Here is an 18,483-nt window from a genome sequence, read left to right on the forward strand (position 1 = left end):
CTTGATTGTACATTTATCCACTGAGGTTAATTAAAACTGTTAAAGCAGGTTTTATGAAACCATATTTTGAAAAATACAGTAATCATTTATACATATAAAATTCCTTATGTGTTCTAAAACAGAAAAAAAGTTTAACTATCTTATAGGCTTTTAACAATGGTACTATCTATAAACTAACTTTCAATGTCTTTAAAGATGATCAAGGTGAATTTTAAGAATATCTTCATAAAGATTTATGAATAATATTCTACCATTGGGAAATAAAAAATATAAAACTTAATTTGTTGACTTATGAATAACATGCCCTATTGGCACAATATTAATTAAAATTACCATTCTGACATGAAAAAAAAAAGTCATTCTATTCTTTTTAGTTCTTAGGATTTTGTTTTCCTTTTCTGAAAATACTTGTTGCGTTTCTGTTGCAAAAGCTACAACTCGTATTTATGGATCACTATCCAATTTTAATTACAAATAAAATAAATAATTTATTTTCATGTAAACTTCTTTTTAATTATTAAAAGAGAGGGTGTGAATCTTCTGCAATTAAGTGATTTATAGATTAGGGATAAAAAAAATTTTTTTATGATGTTTACATTGAAAACCTTATACAATTTATTAAAAAATTTATTTATTTTTTTCAAATTCATATCTTTTCTAACATCTCTCGATGTTTTTCTAAAATCCTTTCAATTGACGCTCTTCTTTTATTTAAATAAGATCCTATTCTCACCAAATCAGGTATTGAATATTTATCTCCGACGATCTGAAAAGTAAAATCTAACTTTGTATTAATTTCCATTAATTTATCAATTACAGAAATGGATGCAACTTTGTTTGGCGATTTTACAATTAATGTCTCTTCTTCACTCATTAAATCCCCTTCTACATGCTTAAAACTTCTGATATCTTCAATACTATCTTCTTCTTCCGTCATGGTACCTGATGGTATTATACGTTTTAAAAGATCCGAAATGATGAATTTTATTTTAAGAAGATATTTGGCACTTTCATCAAGATCACCATCAGATAAGATTCTGTCAGCCATTGATATAAACATTTCCTCTTCTTCTTCTTTCACTGGCTGGACAGGTTCAACAACAGAAATATCCGATTCTGTCTTCGTTAAATATTCTACTGAAGTGGATGAAGTATCTGGGGTTTCTACAATTTTCTGTGAAAATGAAAAGTAAATTACTATTAATCAGTAAAATTAAAAGTTGACAAAAGTTATTTTTTCCTAATATGCACATTTACATAAGTTAATTTTTTTTTTTATTATTGTGTCAAGGAATCTATCACTTATGAGTCATTATTACCATAATTTTCGGATTCTCTAGATTGTCCCATGGTAGTCTGGACTTTTAGGCTGTACCCCAAGTGCCACGATCAGAGAGTGAGTTAAATTTAAATTATTTCTGACTTGAATGTCAAGTATAATTTCTTCAATCAATTTTTTTTTTTTTTGTATGAATATTCTAGAGTAATATTTTATGAATCTAGTAGTATATAATTTTGCCTTCGATAAATTATAAGGAATGAAGAAATACAAATTATTCACTACATTTAATTATTTAATCATAATTCAACTATTGTTTACTAAAAACATTTTAAATTAGAAAAAAAAATAGAAACTTCAAATTGGGCAGAAAGTTTATGTGATGAAAAAAGTGTATAAAATATCCTTAGATTTTTTGACCAGCTTCAACGTGTGGGATGAAACCACTAAGATTTGGTGGAATTTTGGGCTTAAACCTCAATTGTCTTGAATAACGGATGATTTTACAAAAATAAAATTTAATTTAATTTGACATATTTTACAACACAATACCTCTAAGCTGCACTGTTGATCACTTTAAATTCACGAATCTGTCATGGCCTACCTTACACAATTAGTCAAAGTGACTCTCTATGCAAAGCAATTCTTATTACAAGCTTCTACGAGTAGAAAAATATTTTTCATTTAATTTATTATGTTTTCAAAAATTTTGGAAATTATTTTTGGCATTTCACGACCACTTAGTTATGACTAAGCCTGCATACCATAGTTTGTAAACACTATAAGTGATTAGAAAATATTCAAAAATTACAAGATTACTTTGGAGGCCACCATTATAGATTAAACTACCCAAGATAAGAGCCTAAAAAGTAAAATAAACAGGAATATCTAAGGAGAAATGTTTTATTTTACAAGCAGGAATACTCAAATATATTCAGTTGCTAGATTACACAGCATACTTATCGGTCCATTATTTGATATCATATTACTACATTTATATAAATATGGAAATGGTTGGGGATGCGGTCAGTGAAGAACACAAATAAATAGAATTTATTTTATTAGCGACAACATTACAACAATATTTCAGTCCTTTATCAGGGCTAAGAACAAAAAACCAGATAACTTCAAATTTTTTAAAATGTTTTTTGTTTTTAGTCTTGATGAAGGCTGAAACGTCGGCATTAATGAAATAATTTCTACTTATCTGTATTCTTCACTGACCATGCCCACAACAATCTTCTTATATAAATGCCATGATCAACAACTAACGAATCATTAATACATTTCTATTTTATTTATTTTTATGGTATTCTGTTCATTATACCTAAATATCAGATAACAGTATACTGTACCTAACTAGCAATTACAGTGCATTTTTATATTTTATTTTTTCTCGTGTCTGTTTTAATCTCTCATTTATCCCGTTTTTCTCTTTTCCAATCCATCAAAAAAACTGAACATGTATAATGTATGTATGTATGAAAATAAATAAAAGTTTTATTTCAATTAAAAAAGCTAATCAAATGTCAAAATATTGTTATGCGCACTCATAAAGAAAAATAAATAAAGGAATGAATAAATAAAAATTTAGTAATAAATTAAAAGTGAATAATAATAAAACCAATGAACAATAATATATGGAAAAATAAAACAATTAAACAGATAATTATTTATAATGAAAGTCCAAAGTAATATTCTCCGCCAACATAATAATATCCCTAATGCTAACACCTAGTCTTCTAAAACGCTCCTTGTCCTATTTTGATTTGTTGCACAAAATCCAAACCAAAGACCTTTCAATAGGTGTCAATTCGATAAACCTTGTCGAAGTTGGGCAAGTCATTTTCTGTAAGGAGATTCATCCATTTTGATCCTATTGTTCCAACATGTTGTGAGTAGGCAATTGTTGGGGGCATTTTTCCAGGACATGGGTTGGTGTTTCAGACTTCTTACTGCATTTTCAATCGAGGAACCCAACTCCCATCTACTGTTCGCTGGCTCCTGGAATTCCACACAGGTATGCATAAATAATATACAGTTTTAAGACTTTCGCCCATTCCAACCCTGAGAGTACATGCTTCTCAAACTCAAATCTGTTAACTTTTGAGGACTCTTTGAAATGGTAAAGACCAGTGCTCTGCCACCTGGAACTAGCCCATTGTTCAAAGCCACCGCCTTGCACTGACTGCCCTATAACTAACTATAACACTTTTGTAGCCCAGATCAACACATAAGCCTTTCACCACTTTCTGTTTCATAATTGTAAGTACACAGGAATAGGGCATCTGGCACATTAGAAATTCATTGGGAAATGGACCAATGCTGCGAAGTAAAATGTTTTACCAGTGACAAAAGATTAAATATTAGGAATGATATTCAATAAACATTTTTAGTTCATTTTAGTTCATAATTCATCGGTCTTATTAAAAATTAAAATCCATTTATATAATATTATTATATATTATATACTAATTATAAAAAAATCAGATTTATATGAATAATCAATAGAGTTAACTAACAGTTGGGGAAGTTGGTATCTGAAAGTATTTACGGTTGAATATGATTTCATAAGTATGCTTTTCAGTAAAAACTCTTCTAGGAATTCATTTAAGTTTTTATATCATTATTATTAGTGAAAGGTTACTAAAGATATAACATTTGCATCATGTGTATATGTGGAATTACTAAATTAAATGAGAGGAAAAAAATCTTACATGATCAAGTAATTTCTGTTTGAATTGTTCGAGTTTCTCTAAATCTTTCATAAATTTGTCTCTTTCATTACACCTTGGTTGAGTAATATTTACAAATTCCTTTAGCTTTCTGATTAATTCTGATAAAACAGTGGCATGGTTTTTTATTGAGTCAAGTAATTGGTTGTTTTTTATTTGTAAGTTTACATAAATTTCTATTTTATCTTTTAAAGGTATCAAAGCTTCTTCTATTTTCTGTTTGCCCTCTTTATGCACTTTTTTCACTTTATCGCAAAAAGAGTTTTTCAATGAAGGAATATGCTCTGCAGCTTGCAATATTTTAATCGTTTCTAATTGTTTATTCAAATACTGTTTTTGTATGCCGACCTCCTTCTCTATTTCCCTTGTTTTCGTAGTCCAATATTGAATGTAAGAACTGAAAAATATAAATTATTAATAGCAATTTTATATAAAGCTCATGTGATTTATTTTCTGTACCTTTTTATAAAAACTGTAGCTTTTGTTGCTAACATAAATTAAAAGGTGGTTACTTCAGTATCGACTTTGAAAAATTTGTGCAGTCAATGAAGCATTCAGAAAACAGGAGCTATTATTCAAAAACATCATTATTTGTATCAAACTAAAACATTTGCTTCCCAACATCAATAGACTGTAGGTGAAAAATGTATTCCAGAATGGTTCTTATAGATAAAATATTTTTTGATATATTTATTATTTTTATTTTTCAAGAATAAAAGTCTCTTTTTATCACTTCTTCATTTCTAATTTCACATCAGAACCACATTTCGACTAATGAAATTTAGGATATCAAAAGTACTATTGAAAAGCAAATGAACTTGTTTAAAAATATAGAAAGGCTGTAGGTGAGGTAAGTAGATGATAAAGGAGAACATTTGCTAGCACTAGCTGATATAAAAATATTTTTAAAACATCATTAAATCATTTAGAGCAGGCTCCTTTTATCCTCTTTGTGAAATGTTTGTAACTTTGATGAAGATTATTTGGTTTAAAATGTTTATACTACCTCATTTCAAGCTGAAACAACTCTTTTTGTTTGGACAACTCAGAAGGTAAAAATATATTTTTATAGCTGTATTCCAGTTCTTTTTCTTTATGAACAGCTGTTGTCATAATTTCTTCTTCTAAAGCTTCTCTCCTCAGACTCAGGGCATCCTCAATTTCATTTTTAATTGTTGTTTCAATGAAACGATCCATGTCTTTCATGATCATCTAATTAGATAATTGAAAAAAATTAATAAATTTCTTTTTCAAGAACTTGTTTTCTTTATTCCCCCCAAACCTTCCTTAAAAAATAAATAAATAAGATAATACTTAATTTTAATTTTCCTAAAAGAAAGTTGTAATTTAGTGACCAAATGAATGCGATGGTCGCAGTATTACACAAAATGAATCTGTTGTATTTGAGAAATAAACAAGGAATTAGAAATTGTTTTCTTCCATACTGTCTGAAATTAAACAAATTATTGTAGCATATAAAGTTAATAATCTATTCTTAAATATGAAACCTTCTATTATAAGTCAGGAATTTCACAATAAGTACATACAGAGGGTTTCATAGTAACATGCACATAACATCTCTACAATTTTCACTAGGTCATTTACAGTTGCATATGATCTATCTTTTGAAGATATTGTTAATTTTCTAATCTTTTCCAGCACACTTAGCATTTGTAATGGGGTGATTTTTTTTATGGATTCTGATAGTAAATCAGATTACAATAGAAACAAATTCATATCAGATACCTTGACGAGGCTTACAGGCCAGTTTGACAATTTATGAACAAAAGCTGTAGAAACTTAAAAAAAAAACCTTGAGGACAAAATTGCTTCAGAATTCAATTCTTTTTAAGAGTTCATCATCATAATCGAGATTTATTCATTGAAGCTTCATCATCAAAGCAACCATTTTAGTCATTAAATTTTTCACATAATATTGAATTCTAAAATGATTTTTTCTTTAGGGTTTGTCAATTTTCCATACTGTTTACACACAAATTATAAAATATTGTTTGCAGTTTTTAGTGATTTGCACCTTCAGAGCACATTGAATAAAAAAAGTGGCACATAAAAATTCAATTAGGATGAAAAATGAAAACAACATTCTTTTCTTTTTCATTAAAAGTTTAGCGTGTGGAAGTAGTTTAATAATGTCCACTTAATTAATTTCTCAGACATCAGTGTCTTGATATTCCAATTGTGAATTCGATTTGTCAAAGCAACAAGGTCTCAATTATGAATGTTGAAAAAAATTAGATATTTAATTCCTCCATTACTGTCATCATCACTCCCTAGTCCCTTGAGAATTATTATTTAGGCTTAGGAGTGAGAAATTAACTAATTTTCATTTATGTAGTCAAGAGAAGCCTCACAGAAACAAAGATAAGCATATATATATAAAGAGATTCTGAAACACCACAAAACTATTTAATGTACAAAACATTTATCTTTATTGACTTTGTTGAGTACTAGGGAGTGACCATCAATAAAAATACTCACACACTTCTTATTCTCTATCATATCCTAGAACCTAATGAAGAGGCTGAAGAAGGGAACAAACGAGACCATCTGTTTTTCTATCCATCTTTCTTTTTAAGGATATATTGGTGGACTTTTCAAAAATGGACTAGGGAACGAATGCAAACTGTTTGAAAGAGGTAAAAAGTATAGCAGTGTACACATTGGTATATTTATTCTAAAATTTGAATTATGTTTCATACCAAGACTTGAAAGAATGCTGATTAGGTTTTCTGCAAAAGAAACTGGTACCATTGACTTATTAAGTCTAAGAGTCAGCTTTGTAATGGGACTAGGGAGAGACAAAACAAGCATTAAATATTTGTTTAGTTATACAACAATTAATGATTTGAATCTCAAAGGAAGTAGTAAATGTTAGCTTCAAGGAAGATTATAACAAAAAATGAAATAATTTTTAAATACCCTTAATTGATATAGCACTAACATTGCAGAATGGCCCTATATATTTTGGGGGCAAAACAACATAAGTCTTACATTTTCGCTGTTTTATAACAGTGGTAAGTTATCATTTCGTTGTAAAACGACTTAAGACAGTGCTAGCAGAGATTTCCCTTCTCATAATGAGAAATGGTCTCCAGTCAAAGTTCCAGTTGAAACTTTGTGAATTAGATTGGTGTTAGAGAAGTAATAATAATTTATTGGTAATTATTAACTTTCTTATTTTCATAAAGTTAATTAATTTGAGAAAACCTATAAGTCAACCAAATTTAAATACCATTACTCTTATTGTATTAATTGGTTACATAACAGATTCAGGGTCAGTTGCACTTTAAGTGATGTATCCTCTCTATCTGGTTAGTCTTTTTAAAATTTTTGTTGTGAAATTTCACATCAATAACTTAAAATATATCAACCAAATAAAGATAGTACTACACCACACCAGAATATATATATGGGTATTACTGAAGATCTGACTGCTTTGGGGTGATGAACTAGCTCTATTTGATCGGCCTTTTTTAGGTGTTTTTTGTTGATGAATTATTTATGATCTGCATTTATGTGACCTTAAGTTCTTTCAGTTGTGATAATGTTGGGATTGCCAAAACATTAACTTTTAGTTATTTACTGCTAGTTGAAATACACAAGGCTTTCTTTTGGCATTTTCCTATAATCATATAGTAGTTTTTGTACCCTTACTGTGCTTTTACTCTAACTTATTAAACATTTAATATTGAATTAAAACAAAATGAATAAATATTGATTTTAGAACCTGAAATTTTGTTTAATTTCTACATACAATACATTTTATATATATTTCCAAAACATCTTACATTAGATGCAGTGTCAACTGTCCTTTGAAACTCTTTCATCCTATGTTGGTATTTCTTTCCTTCTTCATCTATCATTTCTCGTATTCCATTGTATAAATTATCTTTTAAATATGATGCAATCCTTGATAAATATTTGGTTTTGGCTTCATCTGCTTTCAACTTTCTAACATATCGTTGTTTCTCTTCTTCAAGCATTGGTTTAGCTATGTATAATATTTTTTAATTAACTCATATTATGAGGGATAAAGTACAGGTATAAAACATATTACTTAGTTTAGTAGTTTAAGCATAGGCTTAAACAGTCTTTGTTTCACTAAATGTTACAAGTAACTTCAAACCAGAAGGGGGATTTTGTCTAGTCCACTTGACAAAATGAACAAGATTAGTCTTTCAGTATTTGTGTAGATGATGGAAGACTCCAAGCAACGATGATGGCAGAGAAAGGAAACACTGCTATGAAACTTTTCTGGTAATTTCTATGCTTATTTGGAAGGTTGATTACTTGTGCAGTGTTCTTTGTACCTTTTATTTTTCAAGTTGTTATTTATTGTCTCTGAAGTTGTTTGTGTCATATTTCTCTTGAATGTTTATCAATCAAATCATAAACATTTGGAAATTCTCTCGTATGGAAGAAAACATAGTTAAATATTTCCAAAGTTTGGACCTGATCTCACATATTGAATCTTCAAGTAAAAAGAAAATAAGAATTCAAAGATGTTGATTAGAAAATTAAATGCAGCAATGTAGGTAACTGCTCATGGACTCCATGCCTCCTATCAAGATTTGATTTTGTTCACAATTGAAAAAGTAGACTATTGCATCCGTCTTTTTAATAAATATCAATTATCCAAACCAAATGAACTAAAACTAAATCTAAGGATTGAACATCATGTAATTTTCATTTCTACTAGGTTAAGTTTTGTTTGGTATTTTCATGTTTACAGTTAATTGGAATTATGTGGTGGGTAAATTAACTCTTCAGTACATTGACACTAAAAAACCTGTTTATATATATATATATATATTTTTCATGTTTACAGTTAATTGGAATTATGTGGTGGGTAAATTAACTCTTCAGTACATTGACACTAAAAAACCTGTTTATATATATATATATATAATAAAAACAGCACTATTTTTTTATTTTATTTTGTCTGGATAATTAATATTCTTTGATTTTGTTTGGGATAGACCTAAAAGTCCAATTTGTCGATAGTGGACAACATAAAAACCATAACTAACTCATAACCTAATTCTTGAAACACCCTAAACTGTTCAATAGGAATCATAAGTGGTTTTGAATGGTATTCTGTTTTGATGGAACTAGGTAAAATTTCTTAGTTATAATTTCATTGGGAGAAGGTCTTCCACACTTTACTAGTATATCTACTCAAATTATATGTAGGAAGTATTACATACATATGTATGTCAGATATGAAAAATTGTGATTTCCTTCTAGAAAGCATTAGCTCCTATATGTTGAGTAAGGATGAAAACAACTGCTTTCAATAATCAGATCGGTATGATTCACACACTATAAAGGAATACTGGATCTTTTTTATGATTCACTAAAAAGTGAAAAAAACTGAAAATAAATAAGCTGAACCAACACCATTCAGAGAGAGGAAAAGAAGGGAAGGGTAAGATAGAGGCCAGGCCATGATTCTAGAGGATTGCAAAAGCAGGGGTGTTGCTACAACAATTCGTAGTGAAGAGGAAACAAAATCTTAAATTTCCCATCAACTTTGGCTGAATTTCCTGACATTATTAAAATATTTAAATTTTCTCAAACTATATTATACTATGAAATATTTAAATTTTCCTCACTCTTTTTATTTGAACCTTTTGTTTATTTTTTATTTTTTTACAGTTGGCAAAAATAATTTTCCATAACATCGACAAGAAGATGTCTATAAAAATAAAATTTCCTGACTTCAGATTCTATTCATTTTATTTTTTAGTGACTCTTAGAGTAAAGAGCTTATAACCAGTTTTGCAATTTGAAGCAGATTCTCATATCTCAAATTTTATAACTTTTTGGATTTTAAAATTATTGAGGAACAGGTGGCACTTCCCTACACCTCTATTGGCAATATCCCTGTGATTAAGTCCTGATTCGTTTAACTCTTTACAGAACGACCGGTCATATTGTTCCCACTTTAGAAGCATCATTAAAAAAAACACATGATGGCTTATTTTGCTACTATAAAGCTGTCAGAGATTGGGAAAAATAAAAATTTGATACTAGAACCAACAGGTATAGTCTGCTAAATGAGTAAAGATTAAATGGGCTTTGCCCCACTGTGCATTCTTGCCATTTGGATGCAGTTTATTGTGGTTCCTACTATTCTAGAGATTTTTTCTGCGAATAAGTATTCTTCTATTTAACAGATGTTGTAACTGAAAAATTATTAAAGTCTCAAATTTTTCAACCTGTTAATTTTTTTGTTACTCAATTAACAACTTCTTCATGGATTCATGAAATTTCAAAAAAATTATATTGACATTTGAACTACTATTCTGTCTCTTTTTCTATTATGTCCACAACAATTTATCTCTATTCATATGTTTAATTAGGATTCTTACTTTTAGCACTTTCTACAGCATCATTGTCGAACTAAAAAAAAAATTCAGCACAATTATTCTCGGAGCGATTGAATATGCAAAAAAAAGTCCATAGTAAACATTTGACTGCACTGTATATTTGTTATTTTAATTATTTATTTTTTTTATTTATATTTTCAGAAAGTGGCATTCAATTGCATATTGGGTGCCCAAATTTGAGAACTGCTACACCAGCAATATAAAAAACTCAATATAAACATAAAAAAGTCCATGGACCATCGGTTGGGTATAGATATATAGGTAAGTGTCTATACTAGGGTATAGATATATAGATACTGATATATAGGTAAGTGAAAAACAAAAATAAATGCTCGTCTTTATTAATTTTTTAATATATGACAAGTTTTAGGTGTGTATATCCTCAGAAAATATGTTAAAAGCCTAATTCTCTTAATCTACATAAATAGTATTGTTTTCAATAGTTTCATGACAAAACTAATTTACATGATGGTTGTAAAATCAGATATAAATTCTTATGTTATTATTCATCCTTCATCACAATGTAAGACACGCTTATAGAAATAATTATTTTGTCATAATCTAATTCAAATAATTATATACTTTAAATGAAAATATTTTATTATCTAATTTCTTTCCTAATTCTTTTATTCACAGTTTCATCATATTTTCACTCAAAAAAATTGCTCATCTTTATTTAATTCTTCATTTATAACAAGTTCTTATTGTGCATGTGTCCTCATAAAGCATCTTATTGTATAGAAATGCTTAATATTTCGTAAAGAACTACATATTTTACAATTTAGTACTTCAGTCAGAATTAAATTCATCTATTATTTATGGTTTTTAATAGATATTTTATAACAATGTTACACACATTCATTAATCATTAAAAGGTAGAATTATTTTATCATTAATAAAAAATAATATATTTTGCACACACACTATTTTGTTACTTATATTTTGCATCTTTATCAATTATTATGGTTGCATATATTTTCTTTCTCTCAATTTTCTTTTTCTTTCCATATTTCAATTTTTTAATTATTAATAACTAATATGTTCACACTTCTTTGCATTATATAACTCCATTTTTATTTTATTTCCTTAATTATGTTATTTTACCCACTTTTTCTCAGTGGCATTGATTGGATCAGTGGATATAAATATTACCTATGTATACATTTTATTTCCCACTTCTCTCATCACTTCATTGTATTAATTCTATTCTGTAAAATTATTCATTTTATGTCATTCTGTTTATATTTTATTTTTTGTTTTCTATACTTATTGTGGTTATCTTATTCTGTTCTTAGCCCTGAACAAGTCTAGAAACTCTAGCCGAAACGTTGGGACAATTAAATATGTTACACCAACTTATTTGTTTCATTTTGACCACATCTCCAACCATCTTCTCATAAAAAAAAGTAGTTCAAATAACCGCCAGAAGAGGCCAGCACAATCCAGACAGGCATTTCCGAAATCTAACAGGAAAATTTTTATTTTGTATTAGGATAGTAGGAGTTTACAGAAACTCACTCGATCAGAAGGCGATATTGATCGCCAGGCATTAAGCTCCTTCAATCAGCTATTCTCCTAATAGAATATAAAAATTTTCGTGCTAGACATTAGAAATGTCTGTCTGGATGGTGCTGGCATCCTTGATTTGTGCTGCTACCTTTAGATAGTTATTTTAACTATTATTATAAATATTTTCCAGCTGTGATTTGAACTGGCTAGTTTGGTGGTTTTGGTCTCTAGCGGTGAAAATTAGAACTATTATTTTAACATTCTAAATTATTTGAAATTCTGAATTGTTAATTTATAATCTTTGTTTTTATTATATTGTTCAGAATAAAAAATGTATTAAATTGTAAATATTTTCACTCTTATTTATTTAAGTATTTTCTTAATTAGTTATTTACTATGGATAAATAATTGTACATTACATTATGTTCTTATTAACTTAATACGCTGCGAAATAGTAAATAATAATAAAATATTGTTTTTAAAATATATTATTTAATTCAGCCTATCTTACACTAATTCCACCTTTCTATGAATGTTTGTTGGATTGTTTTAAAAGATGTGCTAGTCTAACACTTGTCAATTTTTTTTTTTATTGTTTTTATATTTGAACAACTATACTTTTATTCAATTAAAAATTATATTATACACCAAATAATAATCTAAATCTCCATTTGTTGTTTATAAAGTTTTCTTTTGTAGTGATATTTATATATTTATATGTAGAGATAAACCAGAGTGTTATTTTGGTTTTAAAACAAATTATTCAATTTTTACTAAATAACCCATACTAAAATTAAATATGACCTTTCTTGTTTGTTGAAAACATTTTTTGATTATTTTAACTTCATTTAATTAATACAAACTTAATATGTGACCTAAATGAGTTACATACATTCAATCATTTTTCTAAGATACACGTTGACAATTTTCTCCAAAAAGTCAAAAAATCCAAGAACCTCCTATAGTCATATATACATATACATATGCACATGTATCTATACATATACATATATGATCATACAATAAGTTCTTTTTGAGTTAGTTATGAGTGGTCAATCAGTCAAATGTAGACACATTTCTAAAAAAGAAATTGAGGTATTAACTTACAGCGTCTTCTTTCATTCCTTTCATTCTCAAATTTCTTCAATCTGCTCAGGATTGGAGACCTTAATGGTTTAATCATTTTAGCTATCATATCCGGCTCAATCTCCAAAAACTCAAAGCTGGTAAGTCTTCGTTTTTTCTAAAATGAATGTGAATTTAAAAAAATATATAAACTGTGCCTAGAAGTAATTACTATTCAATTTTATATTATTTTTACTTGTTTAGCTTTTGTATTTTTATGCTTATTTTTATATATAAAATTGTTGATACCTTAGAGCACAAATGTGTTACATCTATTTTTTGTTAGTTTTGAGAAATGTCTAACATGAATGAATTGAAAAGTGTTTCAAGGATTATAAGAGTTTTCAATGTTATTTTTATCATAAAAATAAATATGAAAAAAATAGAAGAAAGAAAGAGTAAAAGATTACTAAAGCACATATCAAAATTTTACTTATTAGTGAGAGGCAAACATGATACGTTTCTGGTTTAAGCTAACAATTTTATTTATACAGTTACACATTCTCCCATGAAATCATAATTTATTTATTTATTCTTACACGTTTATTCTATAATTCGGTTTCTGGCTTTTTTTAGTCACGAAGTAGGTTTGAAGATTGGTGGAACACATTGAAGTACAATCATTTATGTATGATATATTTTGTTCTAACCAATTCCACAACCATCCTAAACCTGTGGTCAACAATACCTCCATCACTATTAATCTATATTAATTTATTTTTGAGAAATTAAAGAAAGTGATAAACTAAATTTGTAGCCACAATTGCTAAAAACCAAACATACTTAAAACTGAAAGATTGCTGATTGACCGTGTGTATCAAAAATGGAATTTGGTCTGGGTGAGGTCAAATAGTACACCAATTTACTATTTGAGTTTTATTTGACCGTATCCGGACCAAATTCCATTTATTTATACTTAAAACTGTTTTTAGGTTGTAGAAATAACAAAACACACTTATATAGATAAATTTATTTGGAATCAATAAGAAAACACTGAGTATAACTTTTTTATTTTAGAACAAGAACAGGCAGGGTGGCAACTCTAATTATCCAACTCCAGTGTTGCCAGCAAAGGCCGCCACACCATTCTTGCTCTTTGAAACATAAAAGTAAGTTTACCATGAAAGGAATTGCACACTATATATACAGACTTGTCAGTAGCAGACAACTTTGGAGAAGTAGATGGAGCTTTAGAAAATGATCGGTTGCCATTTTGACAAGATCAGTACCCTTTAGAATTCTTTGACCATAATACAGATGGGTTGGTGCTGCAAGGCAGGAGGAATATATGAGATAAATAGGTATATAGTGGGTTGATATCATGTTTAAAGACATCTTCTCAAAGAATTCTTTATAGAAAAATATGAAGTTTGTTCAATTTATTAAATTACCCAGAGTGGTGCTGATATCAGCCTTACAAACATATTGAAGTCTTAACTGAACAACTGATGGTTCCCAAGGCCAGTTGAATAATGTTTGATGAAAATTCAACATTCTTAGACATCTTTTTTTTAACACAATTTTTACAACTGTGTTAAGTTTGGGATACAAGGCTATTGTAATTGTATTGGAAAGATGAAAATCCTCAGGTGAAATACTATATATATGAAAGTTTATTTAATTCTAACCAGACAGCTTTTACTTTTGTTTATTGAAATTTCATGATCCAGGAAAAGGTTAAGAAATAAAGATAACTATCTATCTGCTTTGTTCCTCTAGGTTGGTATAAATAATAATAATAGTGTTTATGTGAACAAACACATACTGCAGATCTCTAGTTGTATGACCATATACCTCTGAAATGTTTGGCTTCCATTCCTTAACCCAAAGTCAATTTTTAGGAATACAAAAAGGCCAAAAGGCTGCTGTGTTTTTGCCTATGCCCTCCTCTGCAACAGGTATTTGTAAACAGGTCTTTACTAAACCAACAGAGGAAAATACTGTACATTCATGAAGTGATAAAGAGAAAATTTGGCACTGGATACCTAAATGGAATAGTTTGGGAGTTGAGTTGATGGAAACCACCACAAGGTAACCAATAACCAGATTTCTTCTTGATCAAGTGGAGAGGAAAGTTCCATGGATTATTGAAGATATAAAAAATTAATGTAGACTGATAAATATCGTTTATGTATGGAAAAATCAGTATTACTTTCTAATTTCTAAGTTCACAAAAGTTTATGTGAACCTAGAAATATTTTAAGCATAAAAATGACATATATCATTGTTATATGTTGCTTCTTACCCCATTTTCATTCCTGACATTTTCATCAAACAATAATAATAAGTCATCTGGCATTCTGTCATAAACTCCAGGCAGCCATGGATCAACTTGATTCCTCTTATCCCACAATCTTCTGATCAAATCAGTAACTTCCACTTGTCTCTCTGTTAAGTAGTGATTAGCAAATCAGAAGCTATTAAAAATAAAAAATAAAATTTATTTGCACACTTATAAGTTTTATCTCAGACAAACTTACATGACATTTTAATAATCAATAAATAATGAGGTATTTGTTATTGATTTTAGATTCAATGTGAGAAGATGTTTTTTGGGGGTATGCTCAGTAATGACTAAACAAATATGAAAAAAATTATTTTATTTATGCCGACGTTTCGGGCAAAAGTTCAAGGCTGAAAACAAAAAGTAAGATAACAACTATAATTTAGAGGGAAAAAAAACAAATAAGAAATGTAATTTTTATATAAAAAAACAATTTTAAATTTTAAATGATACAACATAAATGTAAATTAAACATTAGATTCTAAAATTTAAAATTTTTATAAATGTCATAAAATACTTAGTTGTTTGTATTTCAACTGAACTTCCCTACTTGTTGAGATAACTTCTTTGTGATGAATCTTCATAATAAATTTTAACTTCACAACTTTACTTGAATTATCTTTAAATACTTTAGTGTGAAAGTTATTTTATTTATTTGATCATATCATTAATTAAATTTAATTAACCATTTCACTATTTACTTCTATTGAATCTTTGTTAAAATTATTATATTTGACTTTAACACATTTTTATAATTAGCAAAAACACTTGCTCTACATTTCAAAAATAATTCAACTTTTTATAGCCAAACTAATACACGTCTAGTTACTTTGAGCTCTTAGAAGAAACTATATATATTGGCTTTCTCAGCATCTGGTATCGGCTAAAAAGTACAACAAATGTAAATTTTTTCTGTTTTATTGTCACTTGCTGTCGCTTTATGTAAGTCTTTGAAAACTTAATCCACTTTCACTTCACATACATAACATAGCAAGTTTTATAAATTTGTATTGATGGTGTATTTCAGTAATTACAAGTTTATGGCAATCAGAGCTTGTTTTATATAGGCTGTAATGATTTTTAACTTAAAATTATGAAATATTCATTTTACATAAAAATGATTAAATAAATGTTATTTGTCAACACAATGCATAAATGTGCTATTTAAGATGTCTAATAATCCCACATTTCAAAGGAATTATTTATAAATAATAAATAATTCTTAATTCAGTCTTATAAAATAAATTACAACTTTTTATGCATAAAACATATACATTTTATTTTATCATAAAAATAATAAAATTTTTACCATGGTATAGATATTAATCAACTTTTATATATACATATATACTTTTTTTCACAATATTCACATTTTATCGTTCGATTTCCAATGTCTCTGCTCTATTCTTGGCAACAGTTAACATTAATTGATTTTATTTTACAAGAGACTTAAAATATTAGCACATTTCATATATATACATATACATATATTTATAAGAATTTAAGTAAGTAGCAGATGATATTAACTGAAGAGAATATATAATAATTCAAAGGTAAGAATAACACATAACAAATATTGAAAAAATTACTCACAAAAAAACTCAGACAGTGTTCATTTAAATAATGAAACATAACAACATGATTGACATTATATTGATTATCATTCTTTACGTTAAAACTTACTGACTTTTAATTTTTTTAACTAATATTTCCAATATATACTATCTATAATTCTCATCTTTGCAATATTATATTTTTTCTTCTGTCAGCATCACCTGCTTTATACTTAATTTCTTGTTATAATGTTTCTTAGTCTGTTTGATATATATAATTTTTTCCCTTTAAATTATGGTTATAATCTCACTTTTTGTTTACAGCCCTGACGAAGGCTTCAAATTGTTTGTCATTGCTGACCGCATCTCTGTCCATCTTTTCTTCATGTCAATAAATAATAATTGAATGGTTATAATGAAACAGGTTCTGGTATTGAATTATAAAAATTAGCCCATTACCTTTAATTGATATTATGAACACTCAAATTTAAATTTATGAAGGAATTCAGAGTATTTTTAAAGATGTGATGCTTTTCTGTTAATATTAATGGATAAATAATATATACTTACGCCTCTCATTTCCAAAAGTAGATTCGTAAATAAATGGAGTTTTGTGTGGTTCTTCTTTTAGTTTGGGCTTTTTGACTAACCTGACTTTCCAAAATTCTTCTTTTCCTTTGCTGTTGTGACCTTTAATAAATATATACTCCTTCCTTATTTTACGTTTCTTTATAGGCTGTTTCCTTTTATGGAAATTATCTTTAATATACTTAGATTTCTCTCTTTTTTCAGCATCTTCAGTGGCTTCAGTTTCATATTCAGAAACAACTAGTCGGTTCGCTTTACCCTTTAATCTCAATTTGCCTTCTTTAAGTAATTTGAAAGTTTCTTCCCTTGTTCTGGGCTTTTTCAATTTTATAGGAGAAGGTAACTTTATTCCCCAAAGCTTCCTGTGGAGTTCAAGTGTTTTTTCGTCCATCACTACAGGCTCTGCATTACCTTGGATAATCTTCTTTTTCTTTGCTTTCTTCATTTTTAATATTCTCTTTTTCTTTCTTTATTAATTCAAAACTACTAAGATAAATCTAGATATACATTTAAATAAATATTTGATTGAACAAGTTCAATAATGAATTCTATCATATGTTCGTAACAATAGAGGAGATTCAAAATAAAATAAACATTGGATAATTTTTAATCATTATAGGTAATAACTTTAAATAAGTAATCAATTTATAATTAAGAAAATGGAAAAGCTCATAAAAGGGGTCTATCATGTTTGACCAGTCCTGGACGCACCTTTCTAAACATTTGGTACAAAATGAAGTTTAATTCAATAGATTTTTCAAAATTGTATATCGTAAAAACATATATAGTAAACAGATGGTTAAATTTTTTATCGGCAAGATGCCAACACCAGCTGTTAATGATCAGATGTTGTAGATGGCTTTGATGAGTTTCAATAATAATGTTTTACCCAGAGATATCTTGAGCTGCTTTTTCCTTTTTTCTGTTCAGTTTCAAATTATGATATTGGAAAGGACCTTTCTATGATTAAGTGCTTCTATTTTTATCACCCATTTAG

The 18,483-nt window shown here is 28.0% G+C and overlaps 1 protein-coding gene across 1 annotated transcript; it reads right to left on the reverse strand.

Annotated features, from left to right (window-relative positions):
• Positions 1-607: 607 nt before the first annotated feature.
• LOC106692559 (repetitive organellar protein) lies at positions 608-18,042 on the reverse strand. The gene is made up of 8 exons (XM_067048576.1): positions 17,469-18,042; positions 15,307-15,449; positions 13,044-13,179; positions 7,824-8,026; positions 5,021-5,226; positions 3,997-4,411; positions 851-1,174; positions 608-766 (listed from the first exon to the last, which is right to left on the reverse strand). The coding sequence occupies exons 1-8, from the start codon at positions 17,929-17,931 to the stop codon at positions 647-649; spliced, it is 2,010 nt and encodes a 669-aa protein (XP_066904677.1). The 5' UTR covers positions 17,932-18,042; the 3' UTR covers positions 608-646.
• Between the last annotated feature and the right edge of the window lie 441 nt (positions 18,043-18,483).

This window comes from Halyomorpha halys, unplaced genomic scaffold, assembly GCF_000696795.3.
Source record: "Halyomorpha halys isolate HHAL.00 unplaced genomic scaffold, Hhal_1.1 Scaffold61.1, whole genome shotgun sequence".
In the NCBI taxonomy this organism is placed as follows: domain Eukaryota; kingdom Metazoa; phylum Arthropoda; class Insecta; order Hemiptera; family Pentatomidae; genus Halyomorpha; species Halyomorpha halys.

What these genes read in the sequence shown, in the direction of transcription:
- LOC106692559 (XM_067048576.1), bottom strand. Translation starts at nt 17,931, where the DNA reads ATGAAGAAAGCAAAGAAAAAGAAGATTATCCAAGGTAATGCAGAGCCT. An exon ending in TACTTTTGGAAATGAGAGGC is followed by an intron (nt 15,450 to 17,468) that starts GTAAGTATATAT and finishes ACTACTTAACAG; the next exon opens with AGAGACAAGTGGAAGTTACT. An exon ending in ATGTCAGGAATGAAAATGGG is followed by an intron (nt 13,180 to 15,306) that starts GTAAGAAGCAAC and finishes CATTCATTTTAG; the next exon opens with AAAAAACGAAGACTTACCAG.